Source organism: Pagrus pagrus (genome assembly GCF_965226575.1).
Source record: "Pagrus pagrus genome assembly, chromosome: 2".
In the NCBI taxonomy this organism is placed as follows: domain Eukaryota; kingdom Metazoa; phylum Chordata; class Actinopteri; order Spariformes; family Sparidae; genus Pagrus; species Pagrus pagrus.
This window is the reverse complement of record NC_140186.1, coordinates 25,896,093-25,912,080: the sequence shown is the minus strand read 5'-3', so window position 1 is coordinate 25,912,080 and position 15,988 is coordinate 25,896,093. Positions and strand designations below refer to the sequence as shown.

Here is a 15,988-nt window from a genome sequence, read left to right as displayed (position 1 = left end):
ACAGTTGGAAACAGTTGGCAGTTATTATGGTGATATGCTGCCCCCTATTTGTTGTTTGTATAAATCAAGATGGCCGATGTTGCCACTGAGCTGGGCTATTAAAAAAGTTTAAAGGGGCACTATGTAGTTTTGGAGAAGACATTCAAATACTAATGAGGTAATAATACAAACTCAGAAGCATGTATTTTTTCCATAACTGAATAAACAAGCTGTTCTCAGACGAAAATAAGGTCCAGAGAACACTGTTTGAAGCTAGAAGGGTGGCAGGGTCCGCTACATATAAACAAAGTAAAACAGTATGAAACTGTCGTCCTTTAAGGTCAGTTTGTTTATTCAGTTTATTCAGTCATGAAAACAAAGACATTGTTTAGACATTTAAAAATGCACCTTTAAAGGCACAGAAATAATTTGTCCTGGTGTAAAGTCAGGGAAAGTGGGCCCTCGTCTTCTCCTACGCACAGGTCGATCTTAAGGTGTGTAAAAGCTGCAGTCTGTAAGTCCTCGTGTAAAGTACAATTTAATTATAAAACACTAATAATGCTGCAACTCAAATGTCCTATTACAAAACCTAAAAAAAATAAATAATATTTGACATTATTATTATTATTCCCCCATAACCTACTTCATCACGCTTACTACTAGGCTATATATATCTTATTTAAACCAGGCCAGTTTTGCTTGTGTCATGGTCCAACACCTCTTCCGTGACCCACTCGGGGTTCGCTGTCACTTCACTATTACATAACCCGGTGCGCTCCCCCTCCGGCAGCCCACAGCGCCACCGCGAGGTGAAGACGCAGTGATGTCAGAGGAGCAGGGCTGGGCAGCGGGCTTGCAGGAGCAGCGGCTCCGCTCATAATCCTCCACATATCGGATGCTGATCGTCCGCAGAGCACCTGGTGAGTGACATGTACGTTCCCGTGTGTGTTTGTCCGTGCGACGGGCCGACGCTCCCCGCTGTGTCGGGCTGCTTCCCCCGCGCTGAGGATGAAGGCGATGAAACGAGCATCGCTGTGTGTTTGTGCGACAAACCCGTAGCACCGTGTCGTCCATAACGGGAGAGCCTTGGCTGCTCATTAGCGGACAGCCCCTGTAACCTGATTTACAACAACACGTGAAAAGTGTTGTGGCTGATGTGTCTGAATTGGGCTATATTTGGGTGAAAGGGCGTGCGTAAATGAGGAGGGACATCCTGAACGACCAGCATCCAAACGCTCCAGATGACAAGGCGCTAATAAACACCCACACTGTGGCAGATATACTGTAGATATACATGTATTTATACCACCGTGTGCGCGGTCTTTGTGTGACAGTAGGTTATCATAAGCGAATATCCATCCGTCGCCTGGTGTCATAATTGAACGGCTCCATGATGAACGCCGGACTGAGGCATGGCCTAACTGGGCTAATTTCCAAGGCTCTGTCATTGGCCGACCGGCCCATCGCCTCCCCTGCCTCCGCTCTGCACTTGATGCGCTGTCGCTTGCAGAGATTTATATCCGGAGCCGTGTGTGGTCAAGCGTCTAAAAACAGGCAAATGTGGGCCAGTGTGAAGCCAGGCCAGTGAAAGGGTTAACCCGTCCATTCGTCCGTGGGGAGATGGAGATGGAGAGAGGGGTGGGGGCGCGCGGAGGGAGGGGGCTGAGGCTGTCAGGTCCCATTGGGATGGGGTTGATGCATAAACAGGGCAGGATATGACAAAGTATGCGTAATTAAACCCCGCTAATTCACCTATGGCTCGTTGGAGAGCGTGAGTCAGCAGCAGGGCCTGTGTGCTCATGATGCTCCTGCAGAGTGAGGACCGGCTGCTGATTGTTCCACTGAAAAGAGCTGTTGTGCTGTTCTCATGTGCAGGGGAAGACTGGGAATCATATGAGAGCATCATGGGGAGCAGAGGAGTGAGTTAACAAGGAAAAACATTACTGTGCTCTTTATCCTCTCCGCCCTCCTGCCTGTTTCTGGCCTGTGGTTTCTCTCTCTGACTTTCTGCAGAGCATCTAATGTAATAAGATGTCCTCACGTGTACAATCCTTGGATGTCTGTCTCGTAATTAACTCAACCAAGTCATCCTCACTTCCTCCCAATATCTATCTCCTCCTCTGTTTCTCAGTGGTGTGGCGCTCTGTTTGGTGAAGGGGCAGAGCGATTGGATCTAGGAGCTTAAAGGGTGCCTGTAAACTGTTAGTGGATTCCTCTTTCATGCTGGAGAGATATGGGGAGATAAGCATGTCAGTGTCCTCGGGTGCTACTTGAAATAGCCACTGTGCGTATGACACACACAGATGTTTAAGTAATGTTCTCGCCGTAATTGCGTGAAGCAGCACGGCTCATCCAACGCCTGTTAGCCCTGCGAGGACTTCTCTTTATTCATCAAAGCGTGACTCATGAAAAGACTCCAACATAAATAGATGGATGGATCTGACACTGTGCCTGTTTCCAGCAGGATGCGTTAAGGGTCAAAGGTGAGCTCCCGAGGCAGAGATGAGTCTGACTTCCTGGTTCCTGGTGAGCGGCGGGGGGACGCGTCACCGTCTCCCCAGGGAGATGATCTTCGTGGGGAGGGACGACTGCGAGCTCATGCTGCAGGTAGACACACGCTGTCAGCCGTCGCTCGTCATGCGGCCGCTGGATTATCATCTGAAGCGCTGAGATTAGCCTGGATTACAGTGATTGACTGGATTTTGTGTGATTTAGTCCCGCAGTGTGGACAAACAGCACGCCGTCATCAACTATGAGCCGAATGCAGATGAGCATAAAGTCAAGGACCTGGGCAGCCTGAACGGGGTGAGTTTTTATATTGATCTACTGTCCTGTGTCTGAACTGCTTTGTCTACTTACTGCTCAGAAAAGACACAACCTCTGATATGACACCAAAAGTCCTCCTCCACTCAGAAATGTTTTGTTTACTGTCACTTTTCTGAGATGTTTCATCGTGCTGATGGATGCATGTGCAGAGTTAGTTATCACATTCACCTCTGTGCTCTCCTTAAATCTGAGTTCAAAGGTGCAATATGTAAGAATTGGCCACCTGTCAAATTCATGCCCCAAACAAACAGGGGCAGCGTGTCACCAGAGTGACTCTGAACAGCTGCTGCCATTAGTGTGTTAGCTCAGTTAGCTGTCCAGCCAGCGGTCCTTAGCTGACTGTGGCCTGACTGGGAGCTCGGAGCACCAGGGAAGTGTTGGTGTTTACACCGCTAGCACAGGAACTTTGGACTGCCTGAAGGAGGTATTCAGGCCTGGTGCGATGGGGTCCCAGTGGGTAATGCTGACATAACATTAAAACTGTTATTTCTACACGCTCTGTTGCCAATTTTAGTTACATTAGGAATGTTTTAAACTGAAATTTTGACATGTTTCACCTTTGAGACATGTGGCTTTCTGCCCATCTAGATGTCAACACTGAAAATAGAATTTCTAAACATCTTCACCCTGGAGGGAGTTTTCCCAGAGGTCCTTTTTCAATTACCTAAAACACAACTTGAGTGTGGCAAAAGGCCAAAACACAGAAAATGCTGCATTTTCCCATGGATTAGTGTTGCAACTAATAATTATTTTCCAGTCTGCCCTTTCTTGTAATACCACTCTGAGCCCCCAGTCCAGATTGCTAGCTGCAGGGCTAACTACTAATGGCAGCTACAGTTTGCAGCGGTTAGCAGTTGCTCAGGGGTTATGCTGCCCCCCATTTGGTTTGCAGCACGTAATCAAGAGGTTGCCAGTTCTTACATGTTGCACCTTTAACATAATCAAATACACTTAACCTCTCCATAGGTACAACAAGACAAGACTCATGCCAAAAAGCAGTGTAAAAACAAAAGAATTATGCTTTAATTTGGTGAAAACATCAGTCAATATTGTTGGTTTTCGGTTGTTTTCAGTACCAGGTGTTAATATTAACCTGCTGTTCTTAATCCCACTCCCTCTTTTTTGCAGACGTTTGTCAATGATGTCAGGATACAGGAGCAAATCTATGTCACACTGAAGATCGACGACAAACTGAGGTTTGGATATGATATCCTTTGAATACGGTCTTGTCTATCTGTGAAAGCCAGTGACAACCAGCACAAGGTCAGTGTGGACACGGGCGACAGTGTAACTTTATCTGTTCCTGAATAGCTGTGAATGCTCACTGCACTCTGCCTGCTGCATTATAGATGAGGCTATCAGTGCATGTTTCCCACCCCTGCAAAGAGCTCACCGTCTTTTACCTTAACCTGCCTCACATACCAACCTGTTCACCGTGGTCCGAGGAGAGATGCATATTCCGGAGGAGGCCCTCAAGGTTAGACATGTCATGAGAAACCAGCAGCCAGTGTGATGTGTTAATGGGCAGAGTAAATATGTCTGCCCAAAACAGTACATGCAGGAGTTTTGGTGTTTTTCATCAGTGCGTATAAAAACCCTGAGATGTGGATTTTTTGTTGTTTTCAAAGAGAGCCATAAATTCTGCTGAACCGGGCAAAATACTTATTTTTCAAGACTGATGAATCTGCTGTTTCATCACAGCAAACTGCCCAGGTAGCTGTAGGAAGGAGAGGATTTCATCTTAATGAGGACGATGAAAATTCAGCATTAACGTCTCTTCAATTATCTGCTGTGGCTGAAAAACAACATGTATAGTCTGGAGTTACGCATAATGTGTGAGACTTGAATGTTTTCCCAGATTATCGGTCTCTTTAAACGCTCCTTGCTTGTCTGTCAGCATGAGAAGTTCAGCATCCAGCTTCAGCTGAGCCAGAAGAGACCTCCAGAGGTGGAGTCGTCCAAGTCTGAGGTGAAACCCTTTGAGGCAGCGGCAGCACCTGCGAGCGAGGGGGCCGCCGCCAGGCCCCCCGAGCCCAGCAGGGCGGAGGACAAGATGTCAGGTGACGCAGCGCTCGGTACTGGTTACACTACATGAGTTTATCAGTTTCATGGTGACACTATAATAACCAATATAAATAAATGGTGATCTTTTAGTTAATTAAACTTTAGTTTATAGTTATTTCACTGTTAACAAACAATGAAATGCATTATAAATCATTTATTATGCAAACTTTTCAATAAACAAATGCTTAATAAATGGTTTATAAAGCTGTTAACACTGAAATAACTATTACTAAAGTTTAATTATCTGTACATTTACAATGTATAGTAATTATAGTTATTATAAAGCGTTACCAATGACAAATTTGTCGCGGTCTTCAGATGTCACTTTAACTTATGCACAGGAGTCGCAGGATGGCGTATTGATTGTTAGATAGGTTTAAAAGTATTTAGTGCTGTGAGGCATGCTACTGTTTTCTCATTAATCTTAAACGATTTTAAGTCATTTGTCAATCCTAACTGCCAACAGTTTGCTGTCTCTTGCTTTACAATTTGAGGATTTTTTCTCTGTTTTGTATCTTTATAAACTGAAACTTTGAGTGTTGTTGTGTTTGGAAACCAACCACAAAAAAAAACATTTCGGAAAATGGAAATTATATTTAATTACAATTTTCATTTTATGCAGTTAACATGTAGTCTGTTTGTACTAAGGGGACAACTAAATAACTAACTAACAACAAGGGCACAGCTTATTTTGTACTGCCTGTCACCCATCTATTCAGCATTTAAAAGCAATACATATAAACACTTGATAAATTGTACGTGTTATAACACAGTATAATGTAGTTGTAAGCAAACATGAGGGCTTTTTTATGGTGTTTATCAGTGTGCTTGTCAAGTCGTAGTCATAACTCGAGACAGCATGATACCAACTGCGGGGGCCTAATGGCCTAACGGGACTTCCATAAGGATTCACATGTGAGGCTAACTTATGGGTCGTTTCTGCCAGGGGACGCAGCGATGTTGCACAGAGGCACGCCCCTCTACGGCCAGCCTGCCTGGTGGGGAGATGGAGACGCTGCCGAGCATCAAGCTGGGAGGCCTGAGGAAAAGAGCTCAGATCGGAGGCGGGAAAAAGCTGAAACGGGTATTAAAATGCTTTTTGTGACAAAATGCGGATGGTGTTATTTGAAATTTCTCTATTTTGGTAACTTGGCTATTGACAGCTTTAAATATGTTCAGTCTGGGTAAATATATTACAGCCTCCCTTACATTTAGTAGACTTTGCTAAATACAGATGTTTGCTTTGATTCTGATAGAAACCAAGAAAAGTACAGAGGTCCTGAAGTCTTCCCCGCAAACCAATCAGGAGCCTAGCTACTTTGAGATCCCAACCAAGGACACTCCCTCAGCAGGTAACGTGAGTGGTGAAGTCCCCTCGCGGGAACAAGAGGGTGGTGCGTCTTCCGCTGCAGAGTCCGCCCACGGCCACGCCTCCTTCACCATTGAGTTTGACCCTGGGGCGACAGGCAAAGTGACTGTCAAAGATCGGGTGGCGAAGGTGGGACCAGAGACCAGGCCTCGTCCTAAAAGGGCTGCCGGGGAGGAGCTGAGTCCACTTCAGACAGCCATGGTGGCTGCGGAGGTCAAAGTTGCCGACTGGCTCGCTCAGAATGAGCTGCCGCTGGCTCTGAAAGACACGGTTGCAGAGGAGGACGGGGAAAGTGTGAAGAGCGATGTGCCTGTACAGCTGAAGAGTCTCAAAGGTGAGTGTGTGTGTAGGTATTTGTGTCTGTATTTATTCTAAGATGTGTGTATTGCTTGCTTGCTTACACTCATTACTGTCTGCTGTTTACCGTCTCCCATGACAGACAGTAAACATGAGGACGGAACACAGAGCGACTCAGAGAACGCACTTGGAGACCAGCGCAGGGCTGCGGCAATGGAGGAGCGCTCGTGGGGGCTTTGGGGCGGTCCAGGGATGAAGATCAGAGAGGGTCGGGCTAACGTACCAGAGGGGCTCTTTGCAGAGGAGGACAGCCCCGCTCGTCGTCGCAAGTCTTCGACTTCCAAAGTGGTAGGTGGATTTGTGGAGAGGCGACGTGGCTCGGCACCACATCAGCAGAGTGGCCGTGATGAGTGCTATCACCATGGGGATGATTATAGTGACAGAGGGACGTATACCATTGAACTGGAGAATGGAGATCATGAAGAGGAAGAGGCTAGGAAAATGATTGACAAGGTAGTAAAGTGAAGCCCCTTTATTTAGATTTAGTTGAAAGTCGTCATCATGATTCTTTTCATGTAAGTGTACACTTGTTCACTTTTGCATGTGTGTATGTTGCAGGTGTTTGGTGTGGATGAGCAGGAGGCTGTGTGTGTGTCCAGGTTGCGGGCTGCTGACCAAAGAGAGAGGCTCACCTCCCAGAGGTCTGGCACTGTGGACAGAGGAAAGCCTGGACGCATGGAGACAGAGGTGCACAAGCTGAAAGATTTTAAAATCACATGAAAAAGTTGTCCGTTATCTGTAAACTGAAATGAATGAATTTGAATTACAAAGCTACTGCTACTCTGTTTGGACGCTATAGTTTATGTCTTGTATCATTCTTGGTCCAGGTTCTGCCTGAGGAGCTGGTGGTGGGTGGTCCTCGCTGGGTGTCACAGTGGGCTACTCTGGCCGCAAGTCACATTAGGACGGACCCTGAGGGATCAGGAGGGGAGAGTCACATCATGGTCACAGAGGACAGAGGTATTTAAATCTCATCTGAACAGCAAAGACACAAAGATTTTGATTGGTCAGCTCATTTGAAGTTCATAGTCTAGATTGATTGAAGTTTCTTGAATTTCAAGAGATGAACCTTCCACCAAACATTATTGATGAAATTAATCAGTAGGTGGGAAACGTGGCCTAATATTTGAAAACTTGTGATGCATAATGTCTCGTCAAAGTATTCTCTCAGGATTCAGGTAAATATTGCAATGATATGGATAAGGACATTGCTAATTTAAAGGGTAACTCCTTACATACTGATGCATCACTTCTACAAGCATCACCATTGATTCGTAATACACATTTATCCAAGTACCCACCTAACTAATAAAACGTTATTCTCTCCTTTAAGCTGAAATAAGTGAGTCCAGCCACTCAGCATCTTTTGCCTCGTCTGGCTACACCGAGCGTAAGAGAAGAACTTTGCCCCAGCTGCCTGGCGAGGAGCTCGTCCTTGGAAGAAGGACCCCAGGCTCAGGCCTGCGTGCAGATATGGGAGAGAAACAGGACACAGAGCTGCAGGAGAAGGAGAACCAGGAGGGGAAGACGGCTAGGGGAAAGAATCGGCCTGCTCACGGCACTGGTGGCGTAGGCAGTCATGGCGGTAGCCCCAGTCGCTCTTCACCAGCCAAGTCGCAAGGCAGTGGTGGCGGTAGATCAGACAGGTCAGGTGTGTTAGCCAAGCTCCCGCCTCGTCCACTGACCAGCGGGGAGAAAAGAATGGAGGAGTCACGGAGGAGGAAAAAGGAAGAGGAGAAGGCTAGGGAAAGTAGTGGGAAACCATTGTTGAGGCAGGAGAGTTTTACTGTGGAGAAACCAAGCGCCAACGTGCCCATTGAGCTCATACCTCGTATCGATGGGCTGACACACAGCAAAAGAAAGGAGACTGGCATTGACAGCACCATAATACAGAAAGACTCAGAGGCTGTGGCAGCCTTTCTGGAGACGACTGTGTCAGACCAAGGTGATCCACCAAGTCAGTCCATTGAAGGCTCCATGTCACCAGAGTCAGACGTGGACACGACCAGCACAATAAGCCAGGCTGATGGAGCGAGAAAAGTAGTTCAGAAACGGCGGACTCTTGCCGCACAGCAGAAGGAGAGAACCATAGTGTGCTCATCCAGCAAAAGCATCTCTGGGGCCCGAGAGTACCAGGACAGGAGGGTCAAGACTAGGGCATCTGGTCCTAACCCACAGCCCAACCGCCCCTGGACTTCCTTGGACCTCACTGACGATGACGTCAACACCAACTCACTCCTCTCCGACTCCCAGCCCACTTCTACACAGGAATCTAGAAGCTCCCATGCCAGAGCCCAAACTGGGAGCACAACAGTGGGGGCTAGCACCAAGTCAAGTCGGGCTAAAGTCACTCAGGCCCCGGCCTCATCTGCAGCCAATAAAGCTGCCAATGTTCCCAAGCCAAGGCCCACCAGGGCTTCCCTGCTGAGGCGAGCCCGACTTGGGGACTCATCAGACACCGAACCTGCTGATCTTGACCGGATGTCAGTGGCCTCTGAGGCCTCCACCACGAGTTCCACATCCAGGACAGGGATGGCAAGAAGGGGAATGTCCAGGATAGAGGCTCTGGCAAAGCCGAGGAGGCCAAGGGTGGGTTCCCCGTCAGCCCAGAGTGACTCAGAGGCCACTGTGACGAGAAACAGAGGTGTGGGGGCTCGGAGTGCTGCGGGTGATTATGCCATCAGACAAGGACTGAGAGGGTCTAATGTCACCTCCGTGTCTGGACCCAGAGCGAGGGCTAACAGCGCCTCCAAGCTGCCGGACAAGAATAAAAACACCTCTGCCTATGGACATGTCACACCTGCATGTAAGTAGTTTGTTTTAAATAGAAAACAATTCCTTTCATGTCCTTTGAAGTGGAAGCAGTATTATTTTTAAACACAACTTCATTTCTTTCCTATTATTAGCTGGCTCTCGGTGGCGCCGCGTGCCTGTGGAGTACGCTTCAACATCAGAGGACGAGTACGGCTCAAACCGCCACATATCCAAACAGAGCCACACACGGCCGTTCCCTTCCACTCGGGTAGCTCAGCTAGGAGGTTCAGCCCCAGCATCTCCTAGTCCCACAGGCTTGACTCCCCTAAAGCAGCACTCCAGGGAACAGGACGAGTACATGAGAGACTGGACTGCGCACAGCGAGGAAATAGCCAGGTACGTAGGTGAGAGGTGCTCCAGTGCTGTTTGAGAGCAGTGATGAGTCATGATAACAGTGTTCAAACAGGCCTTTCGTGCTCAGATCTGTGCTGTTATAACATTTCTTCATTTTGTTTTGGGGTGTGCAGTGCTTTTCATGGCGATTTCATATTCGTGATTTCATATTTGTGTTTGGTCATCAGGATAAGCCAAGACCTAGCCAAAGACCTAGCCATGCTCGCCAGAGAAATCCATGATGTGGCAGGAGAGATCGACTCAGTCAGCCCTGCAGCCACTGATCCTGGAGCTCTGGTAGTCAAACATTATCAAATTCTACTAAATTTACAAAAGCTACATTTCGCAGAATTGAAAGTAGGATCTGATTTCTTTTGTATGCATTCTAATTCTGTTTTAGTTGGAGGAGCGTGTATTTGATGACAGCCTGGATGTAGGTGGTCCTACAGACAACAGCAACATTATGGGAACCAATGGGCGGTCTGTGGAGCTCCGACCCCGAGGCTCCGGTGGGCAGAGCTCCCGGTCCATCCGCCGACAGACGTGGAACAGAGATGATGTGAGTCTATATTTAAATATTTAGCAGAACTCAACATGTACTGGCATTCTGCACACCATAGGACTATTCCAGAGTCCTTCCAGTTTAGCAAATTTGCTGAACAGCTGTGTGGCTGTATAAGATCATCATATCAGCCTGTACTATAAGTATGCCACTAGAGGGAGCTCCCCACATGCCAATTACATTAAGCCCTGAACAGACAAACTGTGCTTCCGATTGGTCCTACAGCTGCTGAGCAGATAAGACTATTTTTGTAAATGAATAAATCTGTAAATGCATAAATAGCAAGGTTGTAATTAGGCTAAATTTAGCAACAGCATTGGTAAGGTTGTGTTAGCTTCTGTAGTTACTCTGTACAATTCCCCCACCTGCATTCATTGTATGACACTGTTAAATAAAATGGATTTTTGATGTGTGTCTATTCATCACCTGTCAGGCGGTGCTGGACAGTTTACTACTAGCATCTGTGACTCAGCTGTCCACAAGGATACGTCAGTCTGTCGACAAAACAACCTGCAAAATCAGGTGAGCACTGTGGTACATAACCAAACAGCAAGGTGGTCCATGGAGGAATGTGCTGCTATTGTAATTTGGTGTTAATATAATACTGAGAAAATGCCAGACGCAGGATAGATTTTTTCAAAGCAGGAACATGTTATAGGCTACAGTGTTTTATGTCAGAACTAGGCCAACCAGCGTTGGCACATCACAAAGGCTTGCTCTGACAACCAGCTACATATTTTACTCATTATCACACGCAGGATGACAACTCAAAGGCCTCTTTTCCTTCCTACAATCTACAGACAATGCAGGAATGAAATCCCTTTTTTTAAACGTCAACTAATCTATCAAGAGGTATAATAAACATTTCTTTGTCATGTATTATCTTTCATCTATTTTTGCATCATCTTGGCTTCCAGGATCCTCTTCAAGGATAAAGAACGAAAATGGGAAGATATTGAGAACAAACTGCAGGCAGAGCATGACTCCTTACTGCTCAAGAGCTCCAATAAGGTGATGAGCCTGTCCAATTCTCACACTTTGTCTGTTTTATCTGCTGAAGGTTCGTGAATAGACGAGACAGTAATATTTATAGCCACGCTAGCAGCACGGCTGCAGGGATGCCAATGTCTGTCGATGCACCTTTTGTCCAGACTGAAATATCTCAACTACTGGATGGATTGCAATACAATTAGTTTCATTAATGTTCCCTCAGAATGAACTATGGTGATCCCTCAACCAAATTTCATATTGTCCAAAATTTTGGGACTAATCACGTTCCCCTCAGCCTCAGATGTACTTTGTGTTTTTGCCATTTAGCTAATATTGGCACTCCAACACGCTAAACTAATGTGGAGAACATGGCAAATGTTATACCTGTTAAACATCAGTGTGCTAGCATTGTCATCATGAGCATGTTAGCATTCTAATGTTAGCATTTAGCTCAGTCACATAGGCTATACTCTGTATATACTTATATTTCTGTATTCATTCACAATTGGTTAGTCATGTATTTATGGGAAAATGTAGCCTTACATTATACATTTCATTTATATACATATCATTTTAATTTGTTTCTTCGCTTATGCAGATTTTGATTATGAACATTATGTAACTTCTTTAACATAAAATAACAGCTTCAAAATTATGTTGACCATTCACCCTATTACAGTGTCTTGTAACAGGGTCAATGGTGTCTCCTTTTCAGCCACTCCCCCCATCATCACTTGTTTCTTCACTATGTAACTTCAGTGAGAGGGTGGGATCACAGCGTTACATACTTGTTTACTTTAACATACAAGTTTTCAACACATAACATTGTTATGATGTAATGAGTTTTCTTCTGTAGTTAGCACCTACAAACTATCACAGTTGTTATTTCAAAATATGTTCATTTTAAAGTCATGCCTGAATGATCATGTGGTTGTGACCATGGCTGGCAGCTCTTTTGCAAGATTTTCTCACAAAACAGGATAAGTGTGTGGCTGTGTGGATGTGCCTGTCTTCATACCTTTATAGCTGCTATATATTTGACTATAATTTGTTTGGAAGATCTGTACAAACATTTGTGTAAAGAAGTGCATCGTGTTTGTTGAATTTGAGACATTCAGTCACCAGACAGACGTATTTCAGGGGAGTCTAATCAGCATAATGTTTGCTTCTTGGCATTAATTTGGCATAAATACGTACAAAAAGGCAGTGACTGAAAGGCAATTTGATATGGCTACAGTAATTAAATAATTTGCCTAAGAATTTGTTTATGTCTGTAATCCATTAGCTTTTCAAAGGATGTGAGTAATTTACCCCTTCACGTCTCAGTAGCTGTAGCCACACAATCTCTGATTACTTACTGGAGTAATCATAGTGAGTGCTGACAGTATTACAGCTGTCTGGGGGATCAAATCAAAGATACTTCAGTCTTACACATATCATTCAGATTGCCATGCAAAGTCCCTTTTTGGACGGCAGAGCACATCGAATATGTTTGTTTTGATGGAGAAGAGAGACTTATGAGCTGTTGTTGTGGGTGCAAAAAGTTTGAGTCGACAAAACTTCATTGCGGTCATAAATTCTTCATTTAACCCAGTCTGGCCTCGCGTGAACCCCGAGGAGATATGTCTACCCACCAAACAGTCACAGAGCTCATAAAGCATTACTGAGTGTACACGGCACGGCTCCAAACTTATTCCTGCAGCAACCAAGAGATGAACTGAATCGATTTATTTAGTGTACAAACTTTCACTCACTTAATCACATCCTCAACGAGTCATGATATTTTATTTATGCTGTTATTTATGTAAATAGGAGATTTCAAGCATCCTTCAAGACCTGAAGAGAGTGGAGAGACAACTGCTCGGTATGGAAGTGATGCTTTTTGATGAATACTGTAGTTTCTAGTGAACTATCACTTTCACTATTATGTTTGAAACTATGTTAACATCGAGAATACTCATGTTAAATGTTTGTTATTGATCAGTTATTGACATGATGGTGGACCCAGACGGTACCCTGGATGCCCTGACCACTCTGGGCATAACCAGCCCTTTGACCGACCAGAAGATGAACCTTGGGACTCAGCAGGGGGCGTCGGTGTCGCACCCTGGAGCTGGAGCTCCCCCCAGCACACTCCCTCCATCCAGGCCTGAAGGATTCACCACTGAATTCTGTGGACCTGCAGAGCAAGACCCAGGCAACCAAAAGAGCTCTAGACCCTACAACTGATTCACCAAGGGCATCATTTCAATGCATCCTTTATGTTGGACATATCCTGAAGCTCCTGGAGGCAGACGACATTGTGAGGTTAGAAGGTTTAAGAGTATTTGATTTCAGACAAAGGAGGAGAATGATGCCTGACTGCCCTAGCTGTCAGTCAAACTGACTCGTGATAGGACTTTAAAAGTCCAATGCTACCAAATAGCAGTTCTTGGGATGTGAAATATACAATAAACTCATTACAGTATTAATTGGTGGGCTACTGAAGAAGCTATGACATAATAACCCATCTGTGTTTTTGTGTTGCGGCTCATTGCTATTATCCATTATCCTGCAATATGTAAAAGATAAGAGGATGTAAGGTTAAAGATTAGCTCGATCTTGCCATTTAATTACAAGCCTTCAAATCTTTGTGTTCGCATCATAAGCTTGTTGGTCAGCTGACTTAAAGGGGCTGTTCCCGTGTTTTGGTGGGAGTTGCAGAGTTTTGGAGATATTGGCTGTAGAGATGTCTGCCTTCTCTCGAACATAGTTGTACTAGATGGGATTGTGATGCTTTAAGTGCCAAAAAGAAACATTTGAAAAACTCAACAGCAGTGTCTCTTTAGAATAATCAATCCAATCCACAGACCTTGTTGTGAGCAGGTTCGTGTAGGAACTATTTTCTTTGTGTATCACAGGAAGCTTGCATCTTCTTATGGACGACAGACTAGCTAACCAAGCTAATTAAACAAACTTATGTTACAGCTGAGGAAGATGCCATTAAAGGTGTATTATGTAAGAACAGTCCATCTGTCAAGTTCATACTCAGAACGAATAGAGGGCAACATATCACCAGAGTAACCGCTAACTGTTGCTAACTATAGCTAGTTAGCACAGTTAGCCATGCAGCTAGCGGACCGGACTGCGAGTGCGGGGACCAGGGGAGTGTTGATATGATGACATGATGGAAATTTTAGCAATTTTTCTTTTTAATAAATGCTTTACATATTGCACCATTAATTTTTACATCCTGCGCTGTCTGTGCACAGGCCCCTCGTCCACGAGTAGTCGCACACTTCCCTCTGCCCAGTGATACGTTTAACTGGTGTAGTTCAGGTGCAAAGAATAAAGTTCCTACATGAAATTGTTCACATCAAGGTCAGAATACAGATTATCTCGACTAACCAGATCACGATTTCTGGAAAGAGAAATTGCTGTTGAGTTTTTCAGATGTATTTTTTCTGGAGCTTTGAGCTCCTCAAGCCCAGTGCCACCTAGTTCCTCTATATTCGAGAGAAGGCAGACATCTCTACGGCCGATAATTTCAAAAGCAACCCACACCTAAATAATCTAGATGGATCTATAGCACTACAGGAAGGAGGAAATATGAATTTTTGATTTTGGGTTGTAGTAACCCTTTAAATCTAAGACAGAAACCCAAACCAGAAAGGTGCAATGGTGTCAGATTAAGCAGAGCTATATGTGAAAAGTGTTCTTCTATCCTGCCATAGAATTATTTATGAAAATAAATATGTTGTTGGCCTGTTGCAGTTGCAATCCCCAAACCCGTCTCAGTAATGATTTTCCATCAGAAAAGGCCACGTTGCTTATTTGCTGGGAAAAGAACTGGGTATGTACAGTATGTACCGGTGTAAATGTCTATTATATTTCAATCTAAAACTCCCTTCCATGCCTTTTTTCTTGTGGCGATGTCATTTGAAACCAGTGTATCAAAGATAGACCGTGTGTGTCGATAGAAACTATGAAATCAAATGTAGCTCCCAGAAAGGTTTTTCCTATTCCAAATGTATTTTGTCACAAGTGCCCTGGATCAAACAATCATTACAGTCGGAGATAAGAGATGCTACCTTGTACAAAGTATGGTGAGGCGGAAGTGAAATTTGTTTTTTTGCACATTACAAAGCTGATACATGTTAATATTCATCTCTGAGGGACCAGGACATGATGTTGCCCCCGTGACGCTCCTTTATCATGTTAGTGTCCTCGACCAAAAACAAAGCAGGGTGAAAGCCAGCTGTAGACGAGCGCTTTGTCCGATGATTTTCTGATCACAAACACAAACAGAATGTTGTGTTTGAACCAGCATAGACAGGGGCTACCTCCGAGTCCTGCAGCTGCATTTTACTGTTAACGATGCAAAGGAAGGATGGACACCGTACTGACCGTAGGTTTTCCAATGTCTCGCCTCATACCAATGTTTACACATGAATGTAACCTGATCAGAACTGTTGACAAATTTTAGCCAAAACAACTTTAATAAAGATTAATAATTGCATTTTGTCTTTAATTCTGTTTGAGCATTTGGAGAATTTTTTGTTTGGATGTTTTGTATGAAGTTTTTTTTTTTTTTTTTCTTTGTAATGATGTTGACGGTTAAATGTTGACCTTGCAATACCTGTGTATTGTTTGTCTCATTTCCAATAAAATGCATGATAATCATGACCTAATTGGTTTGTTCTGGGGGGTTTTTT

General features: G+C 44.7%; 1 protein-coding gene across 4 annotated transcripts; it reads left to right on the top strand.

The window, feature by feature from the left end:
• Positions 1-790: 790 nt before the first annotated feature.
• cep170ab (centrosomal protein 170Ab) lies at positions 791-15,964 on the top strand. 4 transcript variants are annotated; one of them, XM_084370852.1, is made up of 19 exons: positions 791-899; positions 2,441-2,586; positions 2,695-2,784; positions 3,934-4,015; positions 4,227-4,282; positions 4,703-4,865; positions 5,816-5,953; positions 6,126-6,572; positions 6,678-6,883; positions 7,154-7,282; positions 7,423-7,555; positions 7,929-9,401; positions 9,502-9,745; positions 9,931-10,039; positions 10,143-10,301; positions 10,738-10,826; positions 11,222-11,315; positions 13,107-13,158; positions 13,279-15,964. In XM_084370852.1, exons 2-19 carry the CDS (start codon positions 2,482-2,484, stop codon positions 13,521-13,523), a joined length of 4,014 nt encoding a protein of 1,337 aa, XP_084226978.1. In that variant the 5' UTR covers positions 791-899; positions 2,441-2,481; the 3' UTR covers positions 13,524-15,964. The 4 variants fall into 4 exon arrangements, with proteins under 4 accessions (XP_084226978.1, XP_084226975.1, XP_084226976.1 ...); XM_084370849.1 differs by having other exon boundaries at positions 6,678-7,048; XM_084370850.1 differs by having other exon boundaries at positions 793-899; positions 2,444-2,586; positions 6,678-7,048.
• Positions 15,965-15,988: the final 24 nt, after the last annotated feature.

What these genes read in the sequence shown, in the direction of transcription:
- cep170ab (XM_084370849.1), top strand. Translation starts at nt 2,482, where the DNA reads ATGAGTCTGACTTCCTGGTTCCTGGTGAGCGGCGGGGGGACGCGTCAC. An exon ending in GCGGGAAAAAGCTGAAACGG is followed by an intron (nt 5,954 to 6,125) that starts GTATTAAAATGC and finishes TGATTCTGATAG; the next exon opens with AAACCAAGAAAAGTACAGAG. An exon ending in CTGGACGCATGGAGACAGAG is followed by an intron (nt 7,283 to 7,422) that starts GTGCACAAGCTG and finishes TTCTTGGTCCAG; the next exon opens with GTTCTGCCTGAGGAGCTGGT.